We start from the raw sequence: 27,500 nt of genomic DNA on the forward strand, positions 1-27,500 counted from the left end.
CTCTGAAAGATTTGTGTGATATTGCTGTAAGTCAAATGGGCAGACACAGACCTCTTTCAGCTACTTGTACAGAGATATACTGTGACTTACTGCCACTGACCTGCAGATACAGACACCCGCTGTCGTATATACAGATGTCCCCATGCAGGCAGATCCTGACAGCCTGTCATAACAGAGATCTGTGTGTGACACATGCAGACTGGCAGATATATAAAAGAACACATTGACACAAGCAGACACTGTCATACAGATAAACAGGGACACTGCAGAACACTTACACACTTAGTGACTCATTGTTACTCAATGACAATTTGTCATACACAGAGTGACAAGTTATTTTATGGGAATATCAAGGGACGCCATGGAAGACATGCAGACACAAATGCAGCAGCATCATTTGAGGCAGGCTATGAAAGTGTCAAACATGAAGTGACACCCAATGAAAGGGACTTCCAAGGTGACAGGCTCTACTTGCTATACCTCCACTGCACAGGTATGGGGAGCTATATGATCATGTAATTTACTGTGTCTTACTGGATGGCATAAATGACTGAAAAGATAGTGGGGAGGGATTTAAAAAGACATCCACAGAATGCATATTTAACGTACAGCACTATTTGGAGTTATTCACTAGATCTGCAATATTTTAGTTTTTTTTACCCCTGTGTCTGTATCACCTACTGTGTCACGCATGATTGGCACAGCACAGATGACAGCTTCCTGGCAGGATCACTCAGGTGGGTCCAGGCTAAGATGTGAACATGTTTGAGCTCATTCCCAATAGCATCTAACTCTACCTACACAGTGGGGGTAGATTTACTAAAATGGGTGCATTCAGAATCTGGTGCAGCTGTGCATGGTAACCAAGTAGCTTATAACTTCAGCTTCTTCAATCAGGCTTTGGCAAGCTGGAAGCTAATAGGTTTCTATGCACAGTTGCACCAGATTTTGCACCCTCCAGCTTTAGTAAATAACCCCTGTTATCCATCCCTACACTACTCTAACATATACCAACAAATGGCTAATGGGAACCCATCTTTTTTATAGTGAGGGGATTGGCTTACCCAAAAGCCCCTAACTGGCCATTCTAAGCCAACTGATCTAAGCCCAAAGACCAGGCAGTGCACAATGGTTGCATTGAATTCAGTCTGGTGAATTTCCACAATAATTAAAATGGACCATAATTTTCAATGGACCTGCCATGATTACATGGCAGAGGCGAACTCGAAATTCATCTCTAATATAGAGCCATCACAACAATGAAAAATGACTGCAGATTGCATTCTATGGGTTACTAATACTGAGTACTACGGTCAATAGGAGTCAGCACATTCGGCCGCAGTTACACTTGATATAAATGCAATTAATTGCAAGGCAACGCCCTCCAGCCAGTGACATGATGTGGCATGGGCTGGCAGTGAGTGAGGGCATAAGTCACTGCTCAAACCAAGCAAATGTATTCAGAGTCTAGCATGAATACAATTAATATACGAGACCAAAAGCTATATAGCCAGGACTGGCCAGTCCTCTATATCTAGGCAGAAAAGGGTTGTTTTACATAAATGGCAGCTGCTTACTATGTCACAATTAAAGTTGGAACGGATGAAGAAAATTATATATAATGGTGTAGCACTATATATCAAATAAAATAAATTAAATTAAATCAGATAAACATATCATAAATATTAAATCGCACAATAGTGTTATTGCTGTGTAAGATCCTAATGGATCAATAGAGTGTCTAAAACCGTGAATTTCTAAGGTGCAAATACTGAATGGATCTAATCAAAAGACCCTTTAAAGTGATATCAACCAGTCCCAAATGGGACTACCTCCCAAATAAATAAGTGACACTTATGTAATAGTGACGTATCTCCAATCAGGGATATATATCAAAGGTAACATACACTTAGTGACTAGTGCAAATATCCTTATAAATAATAATAAATAAGCGCCATCTTGCTACTCCAAATTGAATGCAGTACACCCGTGTTTAGTGGTGGAAAAGCTTGATTGATCTGCTTACATGTGAGTTGTAACTTGGGATTTTTATATGTTCTTAAGCCAATAAACAGTATTGCACTATGGAAGATTTGTTTTTTTATCCCTTCATGGTCCTAATATGATGCTCACCTATTGACATATACACTGCGGCACCTGTATATGGAGGAGTGAGTGACCTAAGTGGTCTGGAGAGTCAATACCTGTAGGATCCAGGGAGATCCAAAAGGCGCATTGACCCTTGTGCGTCGCATCAAGGAGGTGAGGGGGCATGTCTGCTATTTAGAATTTATGCTCACTATTTTGCACCAGCACTGGAGCACTGTTATGAAGATAAAGGCACTGCTTCACATCAACTGCATTGATATTTTTGTATTTTTTGTATTATTTGGTCACTTGGTTATTGATATTTATTATTTATAAGGATATTTGCACTAGTTACTAAGTGTATGTTACCTTTGATATATATCCCTAAATGGAGATACGTCACTATTACATAAGTGTCACTTATTTATTTGGGAGGTAGTCCCATTTGGGACTGGTTGATATCACTTTAAAGGGTCTTTTGATTAGACCCATTCAGGATTTGCACCTTAGAAATTCACGGTTTTAGACACTATATTGATCCATTAGGATCTTACACAGCAATAACACTACTGTGTGATTTAATATTTATGATATGTTTATCTGATTTGATTTAATTTAATTTATTTGATTTGATTTATAGCGCTACACCATTATATATAATTTTATTCTTTTATCCACACTGTGATAGAGGATTGGGTGTGAGCAGCAATTTATTATTTAGGCTCCATAGCAGCGCAGGGGGATTTGTTCACATTATTGTAACGGATGAAGGTTTTTTACCAACATGCATTCTATGCAAGAAGGTAAAAACCTTCCATGTGCAGCAGCTCCCCCAGCCCAATGCTCACCTGAGCCAGCGATGTGCACAAGAGTCTTGGTTTGCCAGGGACTCTCCCTCCTCATTGGCTGAGACAGCAGTGGGAGTCATTGGCTCCTGCTGCTGTCAATCACAGCCAGTGAGCCAATGAGGAGAGAAAGGGGGCAGGGCCGAGCCATGGCTCTGTGTGTGAATGGACATGCAGAGCAGCAGCACAGGCACATTCCTGCTTAGATGCCCTTAGCAAACTGGTTGCTGTGGGGGCACTTGGTAGGAGGGGCCAGAAGTGACCCGAGAAGAGGAGGATCAGGGTTGCTCTGGGCAAAACCATTGGACAGAGCAGGTAAGTATAGACATGTTTGTTATTTTATTTAACGGGTGTACCGTTGTCTTTGCAATGTCTGACCTTAAGAAAGATGGTATATAAGAAATTCAGGGGGTTCAGGTGAGGCCTTGCAGAATCAGACTGTTACTGGGTATTATGTAGCACTTATAGTTCCTGCAATCTAACTGCAGCCTTAAGCAGGCCATAGACGAGGTGAAAACCGAACGAAAATTTAGAAGTTTTCGCATCATTAGTATGCCAACTGTGACATGTGATTTTTGTTCTGCAATCAAACATGCCTGATCCAACATGATGGATTTTTTTTTTCTATTCTGTTTATTATTTTTAGTAAACAGTAACAAACAGACAAGTATAAACCCATGCAGGGGCATCATGGATTAACAATAATCCTTATAGTTAACATTTGAGGTATACACTTGAACATTTAAGGTGCAGCCTAAGGGCTTATAGAAAGTAGTAAGTATATATAATGAAGATCACAATGTGGATTAAATCAGCCAAGTGGCTGTACATACCAGGGGCGGACTGACCACTTGGAAACTCGGGCACTGCCCGAGGGCCCGGGGTCAGTAGGGGGCCCCATGAGATGCCCCTGGTACCTTTTTGATTGGCTTTTTTGAGTTTGGGCAAGGACACTGGGGCCCCATGATCCCCCACTGCCCCGGGGCCCCATGAGTTGTCAGTCCGCCCCTGGTACATACCCAGGAAATTTCACATATAGTAAAGAAATCACGGTGAAGAAGCAGCCGTAGTAGGCTCCGCAAGCCACTTGGACCATACTCTCTCATATTTCTTAGGGCAGCCTCTGTTTATATAAGTATCTTTATATAGTGGTAAACTAGTATTTACTAGTTGTTTCCAAAAGCAGATAGTTGGGGACTTTTTCCAGTGTAAGGTGATGGCCTTTCTGGCATAGAAAAGTAGAAGACTAACCAGGGACCTGTCTACTGTATGGGGATTTTCAACTAGGCCTAATAAACAGGTGAACATGGTAGGTCTCAAAGGGATGGACGTCAGTTTGTTAATTGGTGCCATGACCTGCTCCAACATGATGGATTTTTATTAGAAAAACAAAACAATTGATGGCATAGTTGTATGAGCTTTTTCGTTTTTTGCTCGACAGAACTTTTGGATTTTAACATGTCTATGGCCTGCGTTAGTCTTGTTTACCCCACTTAAAGATTTACTTTCAGCAATAGATCGTTCATTTTCAAAGTAAACTACATTCTACATTAAAAAAAATACTAAATTGTTCTGCATAATTTAATTCATTTTATTAATGTGTGTTAATATTTAAAACCCAACTCCAGCTACTCTCCACCAACATTTGCCATTTCCCTTTTGGGCCTTCCTGTGCACCCTAATGTTCAAAAATAAAAATCTGTATACACACCTTTGTTCCATGTGGCTTCAGTCTTCCTCCTCTGGTCATGGGCAATGAGTGGCTCTGCGTAATGAGGTCACATTCTCTGCTTGACCTAAGAGGGCAGGTCCATGACACCCTATATTCACGAAAAATGGACTGAATGATTTAACCCAGAAGAGAACCAGCACTGGATAGCAAAGCAGTGAATCTGTGGGGAACAGTGCAGGAGAAAGTGGGAGTATTGCAGCTAGAACGACTTTTTTTTATTTTAACATGATTTGGAGACTTGTTTTAATATCCTGGAGTTAGGGCCAGTACACACGACATGCATTTTAGTTGCTTTTTTTCTGCATCCAAAATGTACAGAAAGTAGGTTATATGGTTGTCAATGTCATAGTTCACATCAGTGCTTGCAGTTCCAGTGCATTCCAGCTGCAGAAAAAAAAGTAGAACAGGCTGCATTTTTCCTGCACAGAACTGTACTGGAACGCGGTAAAACACATAAAAATGCACCGTAACGCACTGGAACACACCAAAAACGCACTGGAACCCACATGTCCCTATTTAATTGAAGAAAAAGAGAGGGGGAAAAATTAACTGTAACAATTCAAAAACACACCGGAACACGCAATAATTGTGCAATTCCAAAACGCATCCATAAAGCATCTGGACTGCGTTTTGGAATTGTGAACTGGCCCTTAGACTTTAAAAAAAAATTTCTATTTATATGCAGGTTATGGTTCCTTCTTAGTAGTGGGGAACAATACTTTATCGTTTTTCTCTGTCTGATTATAACTGATTAAAAATAACAGACCCTCTCTGTGGCATCAGCCTAGTACACATGGGCCAAATGTCGGGCGGCATTGGCCGGTCCAATAGAAACCAGCTGAAATTCAACCTGTGTGTAGAGCAGCCAATCTGACAGAAGTTGGCTGTTCGGTTGGCATCTGTCGAAGGGGTATGACCGAAAAAAGTCTCCTGATCGCCTCCCAATCAGCGTTCTCTGCCAATGGCTAAGAGCACTGACCAGAGTGTTCTGGCAGGGGGGCGCTCCCCCTGTCAGAACACATTAGCACAGCAGAGATCGCTGTACTAACATCGCATAGTTAGTACAACGGCTCCTCCTGAGCTGTCAATTTTTCTACGTTCAGCCTGCTGGGTTGAATGAAAAAAATCTAGAAGTGTGTACTAGCCTTTAGAAACAGACTGATTTAAAGCAGTATTAAACCCAAAAGCAAACATTTATTATATTGCAGCTTACTAATTCTTAGATGTGATGGTTGCAATAGTTTTCTTTTTTAGGTTTTCTTTCCTTTATTTCCATCTTGTGATCCAGCCAGGAAGTCTGTTGTTTTTCAACAGAACAAGTTTCTCTGCATTTACACTAACAAGGGTGCTTACCAGGGGCGGACTGACCATTTGAGCACTCGGGTACTGCCCGAGGGCCCGGGGTCAGTAGGGGGCCCCATGAAATGCCCCTGGTACCTTTTTTATAGGCTTTTTGAATGTGGGCAAGAACACAGGGGCCCCATGATCCCCTATTGCCCGGGGGCCCCATGAGTTGTCAGTCCGCCCCTGGTGCTTACCATGATCAGTGTTTATTTATTCATGTAAAACCTTTTCCCAAAAGAAAAAGAAACTGTTGCTATAACCACCTATGTCACCGAAGCAGGGGCGGACTGACAACTCATGGGATAGGGGATCATGGGGCCCCTGTGTCCTTGCCCATACTCAAAAAAGCCTATGAAAAAGGTACCAGGGGCATCTCACGGGGCCCCCTACTGACCCCGGGAACTCGGGCAGTGTTCGAGTTTCCAAATGGTCAGTCCGCCCCTGCACCGAAGTGTGAGTTGGAGTTTTTTCTTTGTGTTTATGTATACAAATCTGCTAGTACATTGAACACTCCCCTTCTCCACCCCCAAACAATGCTGCTGTCTGTGTGCCCTCTGTGCTCCTTCACCTAGAGTGGGGGACCTCTAATACAGGAGGTGTGTTACTGGCCAGATCACCAGGTGAAAACAGAGGGAAAAATGCCTAACAATACTAATGCAGCCACCACATCCAATGATTGGTAAGCTGCAATAAATACAATTTTTGGTTATGGGTTTTATACTAACTAGTAAAGCCAATGACCAAGTACAGGGAAAAATTGTTAAGTTGGGCTTTCATTAAGGACCCACATGTGAGGATGTCTGATTGTGATCCCTGTACTTAAGTACCTGATTGTGCATTGATGTTTAATGCATACAGTGCAGTCCTAATTCGCCATGCATGTTGAACAGCCAGGTAATGCTTTTATGTCTGCTATTCCTCTGCATGTCAACATTTTTTAAAAGTGATCGGTTTTCTAAGCAATGAATGCACATGTGTCAAGCTAAACAGTTTTTTTTAAAAACCCTATATGCCGTATTTTTGTAGGGAAAAAGCAACATATGAGAGGGCATTCATCCTTGGAATTTCTAATCCAAGCACGAGTGTTTGGAATCTCATACATCAGCTAATGCTTGAACTTCTGCACATGTGCACAAAAATATTCGCATGAACAAATCACTTGTTAATAAATTCAACATATGTATCAGTAGCCTGTATGTGCACATCTCCACGCATCACTGGTTGGTGCTCCATAAGTGCATTTAATTTAGTAAATAAGTGGAGTATAGAAGGGCACTAGGTGGGCAGCCTAAGAAAAAATATAAGATAATAAGCAAGTAATATAATGAACGTGTAAAAAATGGGGGAGAGACAACAAAAACTACTTCAAGGGAAGCATTAGTAAAATCATTGGAAATATAGTATATATACTTACATAGTTAGTCTGGCTGAAAAAAGACAAAAATCCATCCAGTTCAACCATAGAAAAAAAAAAGTTATAATCCTGTACCCACAGTTGATCCAGAGGAAGGCAAAAAACCCAGCAAAGCATGATCCAATTTGCTCCTGCTGGAAAAAAAAATCCTTCCTGATATATTTTCTGTTTGTGCCTCAATAGGTTGATCCACCCTCTCTATTTGTCTTTTTTACTGTTATCACAGAGAGCAAAAGTATAAGAAAATCCCAAATTTTGGGTTGTCACCAGAACACAAATAGAGGGGAAATCTTCCAATGGGGACACTAGTTCTGGTGAAAACCAGGGATTCCCTCACTTTGGAGGGATTTCCTCTCAATTCCTGTTTTGACTATGAAAGTGAAAGGAAATCTCCCCAATGGGACACAGATGGCAAAAAACAACACAAAACAAAAAAAACAACAGGGGGCATTACTTTCCTTTACTTGATCCAAAGTTTTAAAAAAACTTTTGCCTTTAGTGCTACTTTAATTAGCTTTTGCTAGACAGTTTTAATGCTGCTTCTCCTTTCTTTGACAGTAAAACAAAAGTATTTGGTCTATTGCCATGTTATATAACTTTATGCCTACTGTAACCAGCCAAAAAAGGAGCCCCCTTAAAAACAGCATTAGCCTTTAGTACACATCTCTTGGGGAGCCTGCATGTAATCCATCACACATAGATGTCCGCTGCCATTTTTTATTCACATATCTTTATGGTTTAAAACATATTTCTGTTCTGTTACGAATGAAATGATTAAACTGAGAACAGATTCCTCCATCGCTCAGACTTGTTTTATTGAAGATTCAGTAAAAATTTCTGTCATAATCTCAGTGAAATACTGAATTGTGAGCGGTAATAAATAATCGGAAATGTTTCTATCTTGGAGGAATGTTGAGCAGGAAGAATATGTTTTTTTACCACTATCCTAAAATGTGAAGTACTGTAAACATTTCTCCTAAAATTTAAGGGATTTTACTGTACGGAGACATAGAACCACTATCACCAAGGCCTATGTATGAAAACAATATGAAGTGAATGCATATCAGCAGAGGGTTTTATAATCCTGCAACCAGTAGAAACAGTACATCAGTGTTGGAATATATCTATCTCCCCATTATTTTATAGGGAAACAGCACTTTTGCTAAATAAAATAGTATAATATATAATTCCTACACAAGCTATTTTAGATTGTAATGCTGTTAGAAATATAATTCCCTGCCTCTGTGACTGACTCACTACATTCCCCCAATGCCTCTACAGACCTGGAAGTCAAATATAGGCATGTTCCACAACTTAGATTTTATATTTTTATACATATATATACAATGGGGAAGTCTTCTTGTTGGTGGGACTTTAATGGCACAATTCTCTTATATGATAAACTTGAGCAATTCAAAAGTTTAAAAGATATGCAGTTTTATTTTTACAATCCTAAAAACAAACATAAAGCTACAATACAAATTGCGGCGGTATCATCAAAGATGGTATTTCCAATGTAGAGGTAGGTCATGCATAAATTGCACAAAATATATATATATATATATATATATTGGGTATAAAAAAGAATCACCCCCTTTAACCGTTTTCCCATCTCCCTATAGCAAAAATACTGCGCAAAATCACACACATATATATATATATATATATATATATATATATATATATACGTGATTTTGCATTTCCAGGTACAAAGCACGTGCATTGGCGACCTCAGCTGTCAATCACTGGGTCCCGGCTGGTGATTCCCCGCCAGCACCTGATGATCACCGAGTATCAGAGTATCACTGACAATACAGATCTCTCCCCTGTCATCTCCTACACATTGCTTTGTATTGCTCTGCATAGAAGAGTGTGCTTACACAGTGAAACAGACACACAGAACACAGTAAAACAGCACACAGTTAACCCTTTGATCGCCCCTCATATTAACCCCTTCCTGCCCAGTGTCATTAGTACAGTGTCAGTGCTTTCTATTAGCACTGATCACTGTATTAGTGTGACTGGGGATGTCAGTGACAGTCAGCTGCCTCCCACTGTCAGAAGTCCCGCTATAAGTCGTTGATCGCCGACATTATTAGTATTAAGAAAAAAAAATTCCATATATACCGCCATTTGTAGACACTACAACTTTCATGTAAACCAATTAATTTACACATATTGTGATTTTCTTTTTAGCAAAGACAAGTCACAGGATACATGTTGGCCTAAATTTATGACAAAGTTTGATTTTTTACATTTTTTTACTGGACATGTTTAATAGCAAAAAGTCAACAATATTGTTTTTTGCTCAAAAGTGCTGGTCTTTTTTTTTTTTGTTTATAGCACAAAACATTAACAAAAGCACAGGAGATCAAATACCACCGAAAGAAAGCTCCATATGTGGGAAAAAAGGACATAAATTTCATTTGGGTACATTGTTGCATGACCGCGCAATTGTCAGTTAAAGTAATGCAGCGCAGTATCGCAAAGAAATGGCCTGGTCAGGAAGGGGAGTAAATTCTCTGGTGGGCAAGTGGTTAAAGTAATCCCATTTTGTTGTTTTGTAACCTGAAATGAAGACAGACACAATTTTTATCCAGCTGTATTAACTGTGCAGTTTATCCAAGTGAAATATATAACACCAACATGTCAGAAAAAAAGTTAAAAAAAATGAAAAACAGAATCACTGAGTTGGAAAAAGGATCACCATCCTCCTAAAATGACTTGTAAACTTTCTGTTAAAAAAAAAAAGACTTGTAAACTCAATAGGGTGTAGCTCATCATCTTCTCAATGGCACACAAAGCCATTTGACTTTCAAATGTGACCAGCTGTGGTCATTTTGATTAGCTCAGCATGAAACGAGAATTCCTGGAGCATTTCAGTCCCTAGTAGTGCAACTGAAGCAAACCTATGGGTGGCAAAGCACTGTCAAAAGATCTCTGGGATAAAGTTGTGGACAGGCGCAAGTCAAGAGATGAATATAAAAAAATTTAAAAGGCTTTATCAATGCCTAGAAGCACAGTGAAGTCTATTATTAAGAAGTGGAAGGTATTTGATACAACACAGACCCTTCCTGGATCAGGACGTTGTAGGAGTTTATGACAAGGAGTGGTCATTGCGTGCATGTGACCACAATATCACAAATTCTCCACAAATATGGCTTGTATGGGAGGGTTTCAAGAAAAAAGTCATTCCTCAAAAAAGGCCACAAAAAGGTGTTATGGTCAGGTGACACTAAAATTTAATTATCTGGCCCCAACACCAAACATTATGTCTGGCTGAAATCTAATACAACTCACCATCCAAATATTACCATTCCTACAGTAAAGCATGGAGGTGGTAATATCCTGTTATGGGGGGTTTCTCTGCAGCTGGGACTGGAGCACTTGTCAGGATAGAAGGAAAAATGGATGGGGCAAAATACCATAACATTTTTGAGGAAAATCTGCTGCCCTCTGCTAAAATAAAACTAAAATAAAGAATTAAAAAAAATGGGCTTCACAATGCACTGCAATAGACCAAAAATCATGCAGCAATTTTGGCATGTGTATTGCAATGTGATTCAGCGTCTGACTTGTTAGAAAATACCAGAACTAGAGAAACTGGTAGAGAGTAGGGATGAGCTTCGGGCTGGGTCGACCATGAGTTCAATCTGAACCCAAGTTGTTTGTGGTTCGAGAAAATGGCAAACTAATGCAGTCATTCATGCTTATAGCAAACAATTACAGACAATGCACTTCCTGGCTTCTGAACTGTGGTTGCTTAGAAGGGTCAATCATGAAAATTCAGCGCAAATGAGCTCCCCTCCAGCCACTGCAGATGTCACATAGACAGTTCATTAGGCAAGGAGTTTTGTAGATGAGATTTGTGAATGAGGGAGAGTCTAATCAGTGCCAGGATCCTCTCCCCTAATCACAGGGCAGTGTACTCAGTGAAATAACTTTTCTCAATAGAGGATAGGGCTGGAAGAGGCATGTCCCCATGGGATCATCTTTGGTGCAGCTGATCCAGGAGATCTGAAGCTGTTAACTCCTACAGAGCTGGAAGTTCTGCAGCAGGAAGAGGACCGAGCAGTCCTGCAGTGAAGATTTCTAACCTGCATATTGTGGGACATACTTCATTACAGGTAAAACAGATAAATATATAAAGCTGTAGAAAAACAATTTTTACCTAAACTTCATACTGTGCATGTTTGCTCTACAATATTTATTTTATTTTATTTTTTTCAGTAAAATAAATACACTGTAATGAGGATTTTTTTTAATTAAAAGCTGGCTGGAGTGGATTCTGTTGACAAAGCAGCCTAGTCAAAGTCTTTAAAAACTTTACAAGTATTTGAAAATATTTTAAGGACCTCTTTTAGTCAAATAAATACAATATTTTGTGCATTTGTTTAAAAACAAAATGCAAAAAAATTAATAAAATGGTCTGATTTAATAAAAAAATACATCTAATTTTGGCGGTGTGTGTCCTGTTGAAAAAAGTTAGTAAGTATGTAACTAGCGCTTAGGACAATCCCCCAATAGGATGAGTTACACTCCAGCAGCTGGAATCACCCTACCACCCTGGATAGGTTTTACAAATATGAACAATATATTCCCAGTGCCTAGAGTCACAGCCCACAAATCTCCCACACAGTAATCATGTAATTTACTAAATATTAAGTGTCCATGCAAATATACAAAAGAAGTGCAATCTTCAATATATCCTCTGTGCAGTGTTCAGATAAATGAAATGCCCAGCAGATGATTAGACCCTGTTAGGTAGATGGGTCATATCAAGCAAATGAAGCTATATATATGGCCACCAGGTGTCACTTTCCCTCCTTTTCACATACATCCAGTGTCCTTTTATTACTTATTTTCTTCCACAAATGTATAAAAACCAAGAAAAACAATCATAGTGTAGTATGTAAAAACAAATAAAGAACACATGCAATTGTGCTCACATAAATATAAAAGTGCAATCTTTAATTCAACCAAGTGTGTGCTCAATCTTCCATTCCAACCACTGACGTTCTACACCCACATGCAATGGAATCTCACCTCATGGCGCGACCCACAGATTTCATTGGCTCATATGTGGCATATCATGGCAATCTCCCTTGGTTCCTGAACTCACTCTCCATGAGTACCTCATAAACCAAGAGATGTTATAAAAGAAGCATTCCCATAGTGTAGTATCATTACAAACTAACCACTTGCCCTCCAGAGGATTTACCTCCCTTCCTGACCAGGCTATTTTTTTGCATTACGGTGCTGTGTTACTTTAACTGACAATTGCGCGGTCATACAACGCTGCACCCAAGTGAAATTTACATCCTTTTTTTCCCACGAATTGAGCTTTCTTTCAGTGGTATTTGATTGCCATGCGTTTTGTATTTTTTCAGCTATAGAAAAAATAGACTGACAGTTTTGAGAAAGAAACAATATTTTTGACCTTTTGCTATTAAACATGTCCAATAAAAAGATTTTTAAAAAATCAAATTTCGTCATAAATTTAGGTCAAAATGTATTCTGCTACATATCAAAAAAAAATCCCAATATGTGTAGATTAATTGGTTTACGTGAAAGATATAGCGTTTACAAATGGTAACAAACACATGCAGGCTCCACCTCCGCAACATCACCAAGATACGCTCCTTCCTTACCCCAGACACCACTAACCTACTCGTTCAATCCCTGACTATGTCACGCCTTGACTACTGCAACTCCCTCCTCACCGCCCTACCCCAGCGCAGGCTCTCCCCGCTTCAGACCATCCTGAACTCAGCGGCTAGACTCATCCACCTCACCAACCGCTCCACCTCTGCCACCCCCCTCTGCCTATCCCTCCACTGGCTCCCTATTGCCCAACACATCAAATTCAAACTACTCACTCTGACCTACAAAGCCATTCACAACACTGCCCCTAACTACCTCACCATCCTGATTCCCAGGTACCACCCTACCCGTACCCTTCGCTCTTCACAGGACCTCCTTCTATCTTGCTCTCTGGTTTCCTCCTCCCACGCACGACTGCAAGACCTCTCCAGGTCCTCCCCCATCCTCTGGAACTCACTACCCCAATCCATCAGACTGTCACCTTCCCTCCTCACCTACAGGCACTCCCTGAAAACCCACCTCTTCAGGGAAGCCTACCCCACCCTCACCTAACAGCTGTTCTCCTTCATTCCTCCTACTACTCCATCCCCCACAGCCATTTCCTCCTGTACCACTACCCCCTCCCTTCTAGATTGTAAGCTCGAAAGAGTAGGGCCCTCTAACCCCTCGTGTGCTGTTTGTAGTTGCTGTACTGTTTCATGTATTGTCCCTTCCTCTATTGTACAGCGCTGAGCAAACCCTTTGGCGCTACATAAACTCGATGTAAAATAATAATAATATATACTGGGATTTTTTTCTAGTAATGGCGGAGATCAGCGACTTATAGCGGGACTGCGGCGGACATTCTGACACTGGGGGGAACTGACTTGGTGTCACTGACATTCTCATTGACACCAATACAGTGATCAGTGCAAAAAAAAAGTACTGACACTGTATTAATGGCACTGGGCAGGAAGGGGTTAACATGAGGGGCGATCAAAGGGTTAACTGTGTGCTTTTTCACTATGTCCGTGTGCTTCACTGTAAGCACACTACTTTGCATGGCAGTGCTATGCACAGCCATGCAAAGCAGTGTGCACGCGCTGACAGGGAGAAGAACTGTTTTGTTTACAAACAGTTCTCCTTCCCGTCGGAGATGCTCTGCAATCACCGGGCACCAGCGAGTAATCACAGGCTGGGACCCGGTGATTAACAGCCATGGCCACGAATGGCAGCGCAGGAAGGGCAGTCGAGAAGCGGTTAATTAAAATTATGCTTTCGTAAATAGTAGAAGGTGTAAACAGTGCTTTCTGTAGGATCAAATATGGCAGAATCACCTCTTCCTTGCTCCTCATTCATCCTCTTGATAAAGTCAATACGACGAAATGCATCAAAGAAATGGCACCAGCAAGACAGACCAGAATTGGAAGCGGTGATTCCTCCATCAGTGTTCAGCCAAAAAACATGAACCCTCACCCTAGTTATTGAAATGCAGCCTCTCAGCCACAAATCTCCCCCACTGCATTGTACAGCAGGACAGGATAGTACCTCAAGCGAATGCTGAGCCACCTTTAGTAAGTGATCAACCCTGGATACCCAGTAGTTGGTGAATCTGATCACTTGTAAGCATTTTTCAGTACAATCACAGTCCAATATAAGCTTTCAGGAGTGAGCTCTGCCTGTCTGCTGGCCGTCTCTTTCCGCAACTTCCTGGATTCCCTGCATGATTTACATCCTCTCCTCTGCTGTTTACTTTCATTTTTTAAGAACTACATATCCCATGGTACCTTGCTGCCTGCAAGCAGTTTTCCTGTACTGACTCCGCCTCCTGAAACTCCTCCTCTTAGCCCTCTGCAGTTCAGAAGGCAGGCTCTATGAAATGTGTGACACAGCAGTGCTGATCAACAAGGTATAGTAAATACGTGTCACAGAATTCAAGGAAGTAAGTTTACAAACACTAAGATTGTTCAGATGGATAGCAGTAGGATAGAAATAACTGAAATACAACGTGGAAATGAATTATCTTAAATTTTAACCATAGTTACGTTTTAAGTGTTTTCAAGAGTGGAAGTCTCACCCATTGTTACAGTGTATTATTATTATTATACAGGATTTATATAGCGCCAACAGTTTGCTCAGCGCTTTACAATATAAAGGGAGACAGTACAGCTACAATACAGTTCAATACAAGAGGGATAGGAGGGTCGTGCTCCTTGGAGTGTAGTGTAGCAAGTGTCTAAACGTACAGTTATGGCTGTTTTTGTGGGTATGGGAACAGCAATAAGGACAATATGTGAAAATATAGTCCTTTTTGGGCTGTACTGTCCAACTTGGCCATGAATGCATGTAAATTCATACTTGGCTGCTTTGCTATTTTGACAGAATTCCATGGCTGTTTGGAAGGATATAAAGAAGAACGTGTAGCACTACCCCCAAAAGAGTTGGACTTTTGGGTCCTCCTATTCCTGCACAGCCAGGCAACATGTATTTTCAGCAGGCACACGTAGTAAGAAATCTAGTCCATGGGTTTGTTTTTGTTGTTTTATTGAGGGGAAAACAACTTGGATAGGGATAAGGAATTATGGGATGCTCAACTTAGCTTGGCAAAACAACTTGAGGACAAAACGTCGTAGATTATGTACAAGAACAATGGATACTGGATGCAGGTGTACCACCAGTCCTCCTGTATGGGGCCCATGCCAGCATGGGGGCCCAGGCAGCTGGGTGTATGGCTCTCTCAGCAGCAGCTGAAATCTGGCTTCTTCTCCTCTACCTCCCACTGGCTTTCTGCTGCTGCATATGGAGCCATACTGGGGATCGGTTCCAGTGACTGCACCTCTGTCACACCCATCACCCTCCCTGTGCACCATTCATTTCCATCTGCTGCTGAGGCCCACCTGTGTGCCCCCACTTCCGCAATGCTGCCTGCTTCCCTCCTCTCCTTCCGACTGGGTTTTGCAAGCACACAATGGTTGGAGAGTGGGGGGGAGGGTCCGGTAAATATATCATATTTACCATCCCTTTTCTTTCCTAAATGAACACAATGAGTGAGTTACCAATCACTTACTGTGTTCATTCATAACTAAAGAATAGTGTTTTTTTGTTGGGGTGGGGGAACTGTCAGGTTAGCTGTATGGGGCCTCGTGGTATCTAACATCAGCCCTGCCTGGATGTTACTCCAGGCAGAGTGCTATTAGTCCCTTTAAGCATCAGTAGCAACATTAGTTTAAAGAGCACCAAGTCACCTTAAGTGAACTCCCACAGCCCAATGCTTTACAAAAAAACACCAGCCCATCTGGTTGCTTTGTAAAGTTTCCCAAAGCAAGGGATTTATGTTAGCTGTGACACTGCCCCCGTAAAAGTATGCTGGATATTGCATCTGGCAGCCTTCTCCCTTGTAGGGCCTTGGGCTTGTAGAAGTGTAGGAAACTTTGAGAACTAATGTGACTACAGTATCTTTTTAGCACAAACTCCAGACTGTGTTTCCAGGGGAAATTACTTCCAACAGACTAGTAAAGCATTTCCAATATTGAACCCAGCACTGGCACATTAGCACAAGAGTATCCCAAGCAGGCATTGAAGGCTGGCAGAAGCTGTCCCTCCAAGATGACTAGCTGTGTATTGTACCAAGCTGTCTCCCTTCTATTGGCTTTGTGTGGTGAACACAGAGGTACTCACATTGTCCCTTGAAATCCTGCCGCTCGGTACAGCCTGCTGTTCAGTCCTCCTGCTGAATAAGTCCTCCCTTGCAATGCAGGGTGTCTTCTGGATAAGACTGAAGGGTGATGAAGATTCTTCTGATCAAACTGCTCCCTTCCTTCCTCCACTCCAGCTTGGAGGCGGGGCCCCCAGGCCTGGGGCCCACTCCAGGCCTCACGAACCTCAGATCAGCACTCCATCCTTTCAACCAGCAACAAACCCCTTCTGGCTAGGCTCTTTCATATTTGTAGGCCCATCTCACCACACTGCCTGCCAGGCCTCCTGTCCGGGATTGGCCAGACTGCCATAAATATTCAGATCCTTGCCTCTGCCCCTCCGCACACTAGCTTCTAGAAGTTTCCATGGACCTCCAGAACCAAGGACAGGTGGTAGAGGACTGATCTCCAGAGCCTTCCAGCCTGACCTAAACTTGACCTCCCCATAGACACGCTCGCTTCAGCTACTGTGGGCCAAGTTAAATTTGCCTCTCTAGCACACTAGAGTGTGCTATAACTTATGTATTCTTGTAAGGAATTGCAAAATAGCAAGAATATTTTTTTCAAGCCAGGTAAGTTATTGTGACAAGGTAGGCTAAAATAATCTTTCTCAGAGTTTTAACACAAAATTTTCGATAGGGAAGGGTGATCTCAAGCCCATTGCATCTCTGATACCTCCATCCTGCCGACCAGTCTTTATCATAAATACCACTTGCCATAATTTGTCACATCTGAGATCCACTCAGAATCTTTGCAGGCTACCTTTACCAGCTATCTAATAGCTTTCACTTTATATGAAAACTATAGGTCTATACTATAAAACTATAGGTCAGTTCTACTATGCGTTTTTTAGTTTATAATTTTTTAGCAGTTTTTTTTTATTATTTGGGAAACAAGTTTTTCAACAAATATCTAATACAAGATGCACACCATCTTACTGGGTTCATAGCACATCATGACTACTCTACAGAGAGAGCACAGCAAAAATCAGAGTCTCTCAGATAAGTGACTCCTCTGACTCATACAGTTTAGCTGCTCAGTGCTGCCCACGTTGCCTGACCAACTTCCCAGAACTTGGCTGCAAGTTGAAGGGAAGGACCTCCAAAGTGATTTTCTCTGGAATATTACCTGTGCCATGTGCAACTCCAGAAAGACAGGGGGAGATTAGAGAACTAAACTCATGGCTAAAGACCTGGTGTAAGAGTGAAGGATTAGGGTTTCTAGAGCACTGGGATGACTTTTCACTGGGGTGCAACCTATATGCTAGAGATGGTTTGCACCTAAATGAAAGGGCGTCCGCTGTGCTGGGGGAAAGGGGTTATGGGAAGGCTGGAGGAATATTTAAACTAGAATTGAGGGAGAATTAGATTATAATGGGGCAGACAGATCAGACGGGTCAGTCCTCATTGGTGGGTGGAAAGGGGAAATATGGGAGGAAGGCTATGGCAGGTGATAAGAAGGTGCCCATGTTACATACAACCATTGGAATTGGTAACATTTGTATGAAAATAAAAAATATGCAAAATACGTGTGCAAAAGGTGTCACTGAATTAAACTGTTTGTTCACCAATGCCAGAAGTCTGCCAAGCAAAATAGGTGAGTTGGAAGCTTTGGTGCATGAAGAGAACTATGATTTAACTGGTATTGCTGAATCTTGACTTCATTCTTCACATGACTGGGCCATTAATATTCCTGACTATGTTCTCTTTCGGAGAGACAAGGTAAAAAGGAAAGGTGGTGGTATCTGTCTCTATGTGAGAAGTGATCTCAGAGCGAGTGTGAAAGAGGACCTAGTTGATGGAGAGTGTGATGAGGCTGAAGCATTATGGGTGAAACTGCACATGGGAGGTGTGTACTACAAAGGTAATCATTAAAGTTTGTTATAGGCCACCCAGTGTTAATGAGCAGGTGGAGACTCAGCTCCTTGCCTAGATCGAAAGGGCTGCAAGGGCTGGGACAGTGATAATAATGAGGGATTTTAATTACCCGGAAATTGACTGGAGTAATGGCACTACAAGAAGAGTTAATGGGCAAAAATTTATAAACCTACTACAGGAAAATTTTATGATATAGTTCATAGAGGCACCAACTAGGAATGATGCTCTCTACTGGACCTGGTAATCTCAAACCATGCTCGTTACTAATGTCCATATAAAAGAACATCTGGGTAGCAGTGACCTTAACATTATTTCATTTATTGCTAGCTGTAAACAACAAGCACATACAGGAAAAATAAAAACACTCACCTTTAAGAGAGCTAATTTTCCAAGGCTGAGAGCTGCTGTCCAAGACTTAGACTGGGTGGGAATATTGGCATCAATGAACACGACACAGAAATGAGAGTTCTTCAAAAAGACTGTATGTGAACACACTGCAAAACATATTCCCATGGGCAACAAGTTTAAAAGGCTAAAAATCAAACCTATGTGGCTTATGGCCAAAGTTAAAAAAGCTATAGATAATAAGAAAAGAGCTTTTATAAAATATAAAAATGAAGGAACGCTATCATCGTTCACACATTACAAAGAATATAACACAATATGTAAAAAGGAAATCAAGGCCGCAAGAATTTAAAACGAACGACAGATTGCAAACAGACAGCATGACAAACCCCTCAAAATTCTTCTAATATATTAATAGCACAAAGGTCAGGCCTGAGCATGTAGGCCCTTTACAAAATAATCTAGAGTGGGTGACTGGGGACAAAGACAAAGGAAATTTATGAAATACCTTCTTCAGCTCTGTGTATACAAAGGAGCATGGGGGAGCTCTTGTCCATAATGGGCATGGTATTGACACAGCCCCAGATGATCCACATTGGCTCACAACTGATATGATTCAGAAATATTTAGACAGAATAAAGGTGAATAAAGCACCTGGACCAGATGGCATACACCCACGAGTCCTTAAAGAATTGAGCTCTGTCAGTTCAAAGCCATTGTTTCTCATTTTTCGGAACTCTTTAATGATTGGCATAGTACCACTGGATTGGCATAAGGCCAATATGGTGCCTATATTTAAAAAGGGGTCAAAATCTTTACCAAGTAATTATAGACCTATTAGTTTAACTTCTATAGTTGGGAAGATACTGGAGACTTTAATAAAAGACCACATAGATGAGTTCTTGCTGGAAAAAAATATTTTAAGCAACAGAAAGCATGGATTCATGAAAGACAGAAGGTGTCAAACAAATCTGATTTATTTTTATGAGGAGGTAAGCAAAACCTTGGACAGAGGGATGGCGGTGGACGTGGTATACTTGGATTTTGCAAAAGTGTTTGATACAGTTCCCCATACATGGCTTATGTGTAAGGTAAAGTCTACAGGCTTGACAAATCAGTATGTAAATGGTTAGAAAACTGGCTAAAAGATCGCATTCAAAGAGTAGTGGTTAATGATTCATATTCTGAATGGTCTAGGGTTATTAGTCGTGTACCCCATAGTTCAGTGTTGGGACCCTTACTTTTTAATATATTTATAAACAATATAGGGTCTGGGATTATAAATTCCATTTCAGTCTTTGCAGATGACACCAAGCTGTGCAATGGAATAACATCTTTACATGATGTCTCCAATTTACAAGCCGACCTCAATGCACTGTTTAATTGGGCAACTATGTTCAAATGAAGTTTAATGTTAATAAATGTAAGGTTATGCACTTGGGGGCCAGCATCATACATACTAGGGGGAGTACAACTGGGGGAATCAATGGTGGAGAAGGATCTGGGAGTTCTGGTAGATCATAAGCTTAACAATGGCATGCAATGCCAAGCTGCAGGTTCTAAAGCGAGCAAAATCCTCCCTTGTGTTAAAAGAGGTATAGACTCCAGAGAGAGAGATATCATTTTACCCCTGTACAAATCATTAGTAAGACCTCATCTGGAATATGAGGTTCAGTTTTGGGCACCAATTCAAAAAAAGAACATTGGGGAACTGGAAAAAGGGCAGAGAAGGGCAACCAAACTGATATGAGGCATGGAGGAGCTCAGCTATGAGGAAAGATTAGAGGAACTGAATTTATTCTCTCTTGAGAAGAGGAGATTAAGGGGGGATATGATCAACATGTATAAATACATCAGTGGTTCATATAGTGAACTCGGTGTAGAGTTATTCACCCTGAGGTCATCACAGAGGACAAGGGGACACTCTTTACGTCTGGAGGAAAAGAGATTTAATCTCCAAATACAGAAAGGATTCTTAACAGTAAGAACGGTGAAAGTGTGGAATTGGCCAGCTCAGTGGATTGCTTTAAAAAAGGACTGGATTCTTTCCTAGATACACATAATATAACTGGATACTAACATTTATAGGTAAAGTTGATCCAGGGAATATCCATTTGCAGCTCGGTGGATCAGGAAGGAATTTTTTCCCCTGCAGAAGCAAATTGGTTCATGCTTTGCTGTGTTTTTTGCCTTCCTCTGGATCAACTGTGGGTATAGGTTTATAACTTTTTTTTTTTTGTGGTTGAACTGGATGGACTTTGGTCTTTTTTCAGCCAGACTACCTATGTAACTATGTAAGACTCTTCCTTCTTCAAGGCTGCATACTATTAAATGGGAAAGATTCCCATGATGGTTATATATTTTTCAGGTTTGTCATTTTCATTGCCATTGTCATTGCTGTCCCTGGAATTACAGCGGTCACTGCTAGAAAATACATAATTGTCGTGGGAATTTTTCCTATGTAATAAATGCCTCTTAATCTGCCTGCAAAAAGTGCATTGTTTTGGACATCGGGCATTTCTTCTTTCCTATTATTCCACATATACTGACCCTGGCTTTGTCTACCATCCGTGCTTGCCTGCCACACGCCCTAACCTCGGCTTTTTTCCTGGATTACCTTCTGTCTACTGCCATTTGTACTCTGCACATGCGAGTGGTCTCCTCATCCTCAACTGGGTGTACCAGGGGCCATGACCTGGTTCCAGCTTGCAATAAGTCCATCCCCACCATCAGGAGCCCTGATGAACAAGCAGACTGAGGCTTAGACTCCACGCCCAGGGGAACCCTGAGTTGGCGGTCTACAAGGGCTCACCATCACAGACACCTGACACTGTGTAAACTGGATTCTTTTTGTCAGCAAAGCTTGTAAGTATGTATTGATAAACATGTGTAAATTGCTTAGAGCCCCTGTTAGTGTCTGGATATAATCATATTTTGGTCCTGACCAATATAAATTAGGAAAAATTTTACATCCAAACTACAAACTGCTGCAAGATTTTATATAGCCCGCAGCTAGGATCAGTAGCATTAAAGCGGTTGTAAAGGCTTAATATTTTTCATAAAATATTAAGCATGGTATACTTTCCTGCTCTGTGCAACGATATTACACAGAGCAGCCCCAAACAACCTCTTCTGGGGTCCCCCATAGCAAGCTGTGTGCTATAGGGGCATACATGCTGGGGCACTCCCAAGCCCTGCTGTGTGCTTCCCACCCCACTCCCTCTTCAAGGATTTGATTGACAGCAGCAGGAGCCAATGGCTCTCACTGTTCCCTCTGCATCCTGTTAGGAGAGAAAGAGGGACCAGCAACGCTGTAGATGGGCAGAGTGCTGGATCTCCATAGTATATAGGGAGGTCGGGGGGGTTGATACAACTACTGAGACATTTTTTACTATAATATAGAAAGGCTGCCTACGGTCTCTGCTTCAACCCTCTCCCACCCTTTATGTAACAGGGACTCTGATGTAACTGTGGATTGTGATGTGGAATCTAATGTAAGGGGGACTCTAATGTAAGGAGAAGTCTGATGGGAACCCTGATGTAAAATATATGATGTGGCCCTCATATTAAAACGTTTGGGGACCACTGATTTATACTGTATGATAACACCACTGGGACATTTCCTTTTAATTTCTCCATCATCTTTCTTCTCTGATGCCCCATGCCTTTGCTGTTGGTCTTCTTCTTTGCCCTATACCACGGCTCTTCAGTGATCCAACATGTAATGGTGATGCTCATCTTGCCAAGCTGGTCATTGGAACTCCTTGTAGGTGATACGTCCTCTCCATGTTCCTGTTCACAATCTTCTCCTTTCTAGTTTCTATGTGAATAATCCCACACTAATAATATTCTATCTCGTGTTAAAGTTGTCAATAGTAAAAGCAGCAAAATTATTTTCTTGTTGGTCAGAGGTGCCCTTTTCTTTTATCTCCATCCATCTCTGTGTTTAAATACCCTGCTGTGTACTGAGACTAAGTATGTGTGTTATCAAACGATGGAAACGATGTCATATGGGAATGGGTATCAGTATTTTCACATTAGGACCAGTTAACATCAAGAAGCACAAAGATTGCCTTTGTTACTGAATTCTATATGTGATTTCCGCTAACAAGTATTGTATAACATCAACATATTAAACGGAAGTCAATTAGTGCAGTTAGCCAATAATTAAATACACTGTCAGATCGAGTTCAGTAGGCCACTACAATTCCTACAGTCTTATTTAACTGTCAATTAGCTGCTAGGCAGAGCAGATGTTCATTTCGTGCCCACACCTGCAGAAATCTGAGCCAGCTGAAGTCAAGTGAACCTGTGTTTACATCAGACATCCAACCATGGAAGTTCACTTATTATTTCCTATATTCTCCTGCACCTGATTGGATGCTTGCAGTGAACACAGATCACCTGGCTTTATTGTATGAATTTACACCTTTAGTATTTCATGTTTCCCAAGAAAAGAATATTGTTGTCTTCAGTAACAAATATGTTGACACCCAAATACTTTGTCCATGTGATGAGTCAAGAAATATCCATTCTCCAGTGCTTCCATACGCTGTATGAATCTGCTCCAAACACAAAGGTTCAATTCTGGACAGATTTTTTTTCTCCTGTACAACTCTTGTGCCATTAAAGGACCATGGCCATATTATAGCTAATCCTTATTAATGAAATTCTATGCATGAGATACAGAAATATTTAGCAAACTGGACAAAAGCTAAGAAGAAGGAAGTAGGGGTGTGTGGCGCTGGATCTCTTAAAGCCTATTTCTGGGCAAAGGAGAATTTCTCCTTTGCAGTGGGGAGTTAGGTTGAAAAAAGATAAAATCCCATCCAGTTCAACCAATAACTCAAAATCAATAACTTGAAAACCTCCATATACACAATCCTATACCCATAGGGTTAATTGTTTATTTGGGTCTAGAAGACCAGGAAAAGCACATTTACTAACCTGAACCCCACTCCCCCGGCAGCCAGCTCTCTCCTCTTTTCCCCTGTTCTCCATTAGTGGACTATTGTTCGGCATCCTTAAATCCAATGCAAGACTATGGGCCCTGCATTGTACTTGAGACACCAGAGGACCTGCATCCGCCAGAATGCAGTGGTGAAGAGGCTGCCAGGACTGATCTAGAAGCACAAGAGGGAGCCTGCAGGCAGTGGAGGATCAATTCAGAAAAACTGCTTTTTCTGTTAACCTAGATCTAAATAAGCAATTAAACCCTTACAGTGCAGGGTCAGCCCCATTGCAGGGAAAGATTTTTGTTTTCCCTGGGGTTTAGCTTTAAAGCAGTACTAGTGGGGTCCTAAACAGTATAAGAGGAATTATTCTCCTTAAACTGCTCATAGAATCTTAGGTTTTTTTTTTTTGGTTTTTTTTTTAGCCAGAGGACTGAACAAAAAAAACAAGCAGATTTCCTCATTCTCACAAAAACACAGTGGATAGAGGAATCCCCTCTTTTGGGACATTGTATTTTAACAGCAGCACCTGACACTGGCAACATTTTCCGACATATCCCTTCAACAGAAGTCAATTAAGCAATCAACTGCTCTCCCACACATTGTCTGAAATTCAGCTGGTCCCTGCTGGACTTGTAGGTGGGTTGTAGACTGGACAGATCCTCTGCTGCTGTCACAATTGGGATCCTATGATGCCACAGTTGCCGGATTCTGTGTCCAAAGACGCCTGCCTTCAGGAACCTTCAGCCATGTAGGGGGACTGCTGGAACCCTTAGCCCACCCTGAAGATGCCAGCTGCTGGATTATGTCCAGAAATAGACACTGCTATACATGGACTTTGCCTTTACAGGTATGCCGGGGAGGCACACAAGCCTGAGATAGGATTTAGGGACACAGGGAAGCAAGTGTTTCTGCCTACTTTGTAATACTGAAAATTTTTCCAGGAAAGCTTTCAAACTTTGCCTTTTGCCTGGTCTAAAGTTATTTTAAGGAGTGCAATGCAAGTAACTAGCGCCACACATAGTCTCCAGCTCTGGGTCAATGGCACATTGGGATATGAAAACAGTAGGTGGTTATCAGGGGTCATGGAAGCTAACAGTCAGTCATGCAGCCTGTCGTTAAATGTGTACTTGTATTGGTTGGGACAGCCTCTCGCAGCAAGGGAGATGTTCTCGGCACTCCTTTTGTGAGCATTCCATCTTCCATAGCAAAGGGATCAGATCAGCACCACAGACGTCCCCATCCCATGCAGAGGTATGGAAGGTCGAGAGTTAAGTGGGTGCATGCATGGAGTCCACGCTGGATGAACAGCGGGGCTTCATTCTGTTAAAGGGAGTGAGGTAGCAGAGATACGCTGGACAGGTGGAGGGGGCATAGGCTCTGCAGGTCCCTCCTAAATGAAACAAGTGAAGTAGTGGTGTATATTAAAGCAAAAATGCCCTATGTGCAGGAGAGTGACCTGTATAAGGTGCCTAACATAGCCCAGAATAACCCACCCTATGTTAGGCCTCCTATGTAACCCACACTTAGCACCTAACAAGTGGGGGAGCATGGAGGAAGTGTCACCCACCTGCCCTACAGACTGGCCAAAGTTTGATTTGTTGTATGGCCAGCTTTGGGCAGCTCTCCCATAAATAGTGGCCGAAGATTGGCTCTTTGGTCGAGTAGGGGACTGGGTGTGCAAGGAGGGAAGCACCAAAAGCAGGACATATAAAGTTCAAATTTAATTTTATTCATATGCTTGAGTTTAAATAGAAAGGAATCTGGACTTTATCCATTCTTGTTTTTTTACCTTTCCTCCTTGTACACCCAAAACCACTAATATAGGATTTATAGTAATTCCTCCTCTTGGAAAACTTACCACCAACATACTATCAAGTGATGCTCTAATTGTTTTTAGGTGCTAGGTGAAAAATAAATCAGACAATGTGATCCATGTTTATGTATGATCTCTCAGTACACATTTGTAATGCCAGGCCGCTTCACAAGGCAATGAAGAACCAAAAATTGGGAGCAAACAAGTCTACCAGAGACATTTAGTGCAATTGCAATGAGTTACCTCCGACCATTTGACCCCTGTTTACTTATCCAATCTTCTAATAGGGGATTAGTATGTTGGGTTTAGTAACTGAAGCAAACAGTAAATAAGACACAAGAGCTTCTTTAAAAGGAATGATTTCCTGGTTTACCATTAAATCCTATTTATTTTATTTTGTACTACTTTGGTTGTGTGATTGGTGGTGTGCCAGATGCTCTTTCTGTTTATTGTGTTTCCTGTTCAAAACTACATTTCAAAATAGAGGTGCGAACAGAAGGGCTGACGTTCTATCCAGGATGTTACAAAAGTCAATGTTATTTGCCATTTTATTTAAAGTCTAATCCTCCTAAAACTTTTCTTTTTTTTAGTTTCTACTAGAGTGGGGCTGGTCAACCTTTTCCTTTTAGTTCGGTGACACCAGGACAAGAAAATAGGAGAAACTGGTCACTGGAACAGCAACATTTTAGGAGAAGTTTGTGAGATTAAGGAAGTGAGGTGAGGTGAAATGAGGATCCAGGGGGTAACCTCCAGATAAATGTGTTGTCATATACAGCATGTTCCAGAGTTGGTGACAACAAATTCAGTGGGAAAACCTTGATTGTAAGCTCCAAGGAGCAGGGCCCTCCTATCCCTCTTGTATTGAACTGTATGGTTGCTGTATTGTCTCCGTTTATATTGTAAAGCGCTGAGCAAACTGTTGGCACCATATAAATCCTGTATAATAATAATAATAATAATAAAAACCCTTTACAGATATACATTGTTGTGAGTTTATTAAAATGCCTGAATCAGACTTTAGTTCGACACTCCTTACAAGTTATAAAACACAAAAATGTGCACAAAGCCTTCTATCAATAAACAAAATTGATCATTTAACACCTTATACAGATGTTCCCATTCACACAAATGCGATGAATGAAAATTTCAAGTAACAACACGAAACAACATATACCAGTGTATAAATAAAAACAAAATGAGAAAAAATGAAAAAAAAAATAAATATGATGAAAAATTTGTTCCCAGTGTTCAGTTCAGGCACCTTGGGGCAATTGAATACATATAATGTGAATAGAAATTCCACGTGCAGTTCTCATGGTCCACCAGAAACCCAAAAGTGCCAACTCCTTATCAGACCCTAATGATCTCCAAAGACAACAGATCAAAAACACTTAAACCAGTAAATGAGGTCATTCAAGGGTCCTCTGCCACCTTCAGGTCACTTCACTGTGGTCTCCTCACAGTGTAACAGATACCAAACTTCCTAAGGGATGGTGGAAGAAAACAGCAGAATACCATAGAGTAATATTGCTAAAACTCTTCTTTTTTTTTTTTGCACATAAAATATACTAACAGGCATGAAAGGATAGGATAAAGCATATAACACCTTGCTGTTGTACACCAATGGGTGTGATGACATCACAGGCTGCTAGCAACGCCCAAAATGTTTCATTTACAATGGGACATCTTCAGGGGCTTCTTTATTAGTTCCTAGGGAATTTGTATTTCGTATTATGATTGATGTGATGAATTTTCCCTCTTGTATGTACCTTCCCCACGAGCTTGTTAGCAGGTCCCCTAGTGGTCACC

General features: G+C 41.2%; 1 protein-coding gene across 2 annotated transcripts in view; it reads left to right on the forward strand.

Moving 5' to 3' along the window:
- ASB18 (ankyrin repeat and SOCS box containing 18) overlaps positions 1–26,671 on the forward strand; it is a 111,082-nt gene extending 84,411 nt beyond the window's left edge. For both annotated transcript variants that reach the window (XM_089671667.1, XM_089671668.1), the window contains exon 7: positions 26,282–26,671. In XM_089671667.1, the coding sequence (XP_089527793.1) occupies positions 26,282–26,328 (47 nt within the window). In that variant the 3' untranslated portion in view covers positions 26,329–26,671. The remainder of the gene's footprint in view (positions 1–26,281) is intronic.
- The last annotated feature ends 829 nt before the right edge of the window (positions 26,672–27,500 follow it).

Source organism: Staurois parvus, unplaced genomic scaffold (assembly GCF_062004578.1).
Source record: "Staurois parvus isolate SC_StPar_1 unplaced genomic scaffold, SC_StPar_1.0 ptg000113l, whole genome shotgun sequence".
NCBI lineage: Eukaryota > Metazoa > Chordata > Amphibia > Anura > Ranidae > Staurois > Staurois parvus.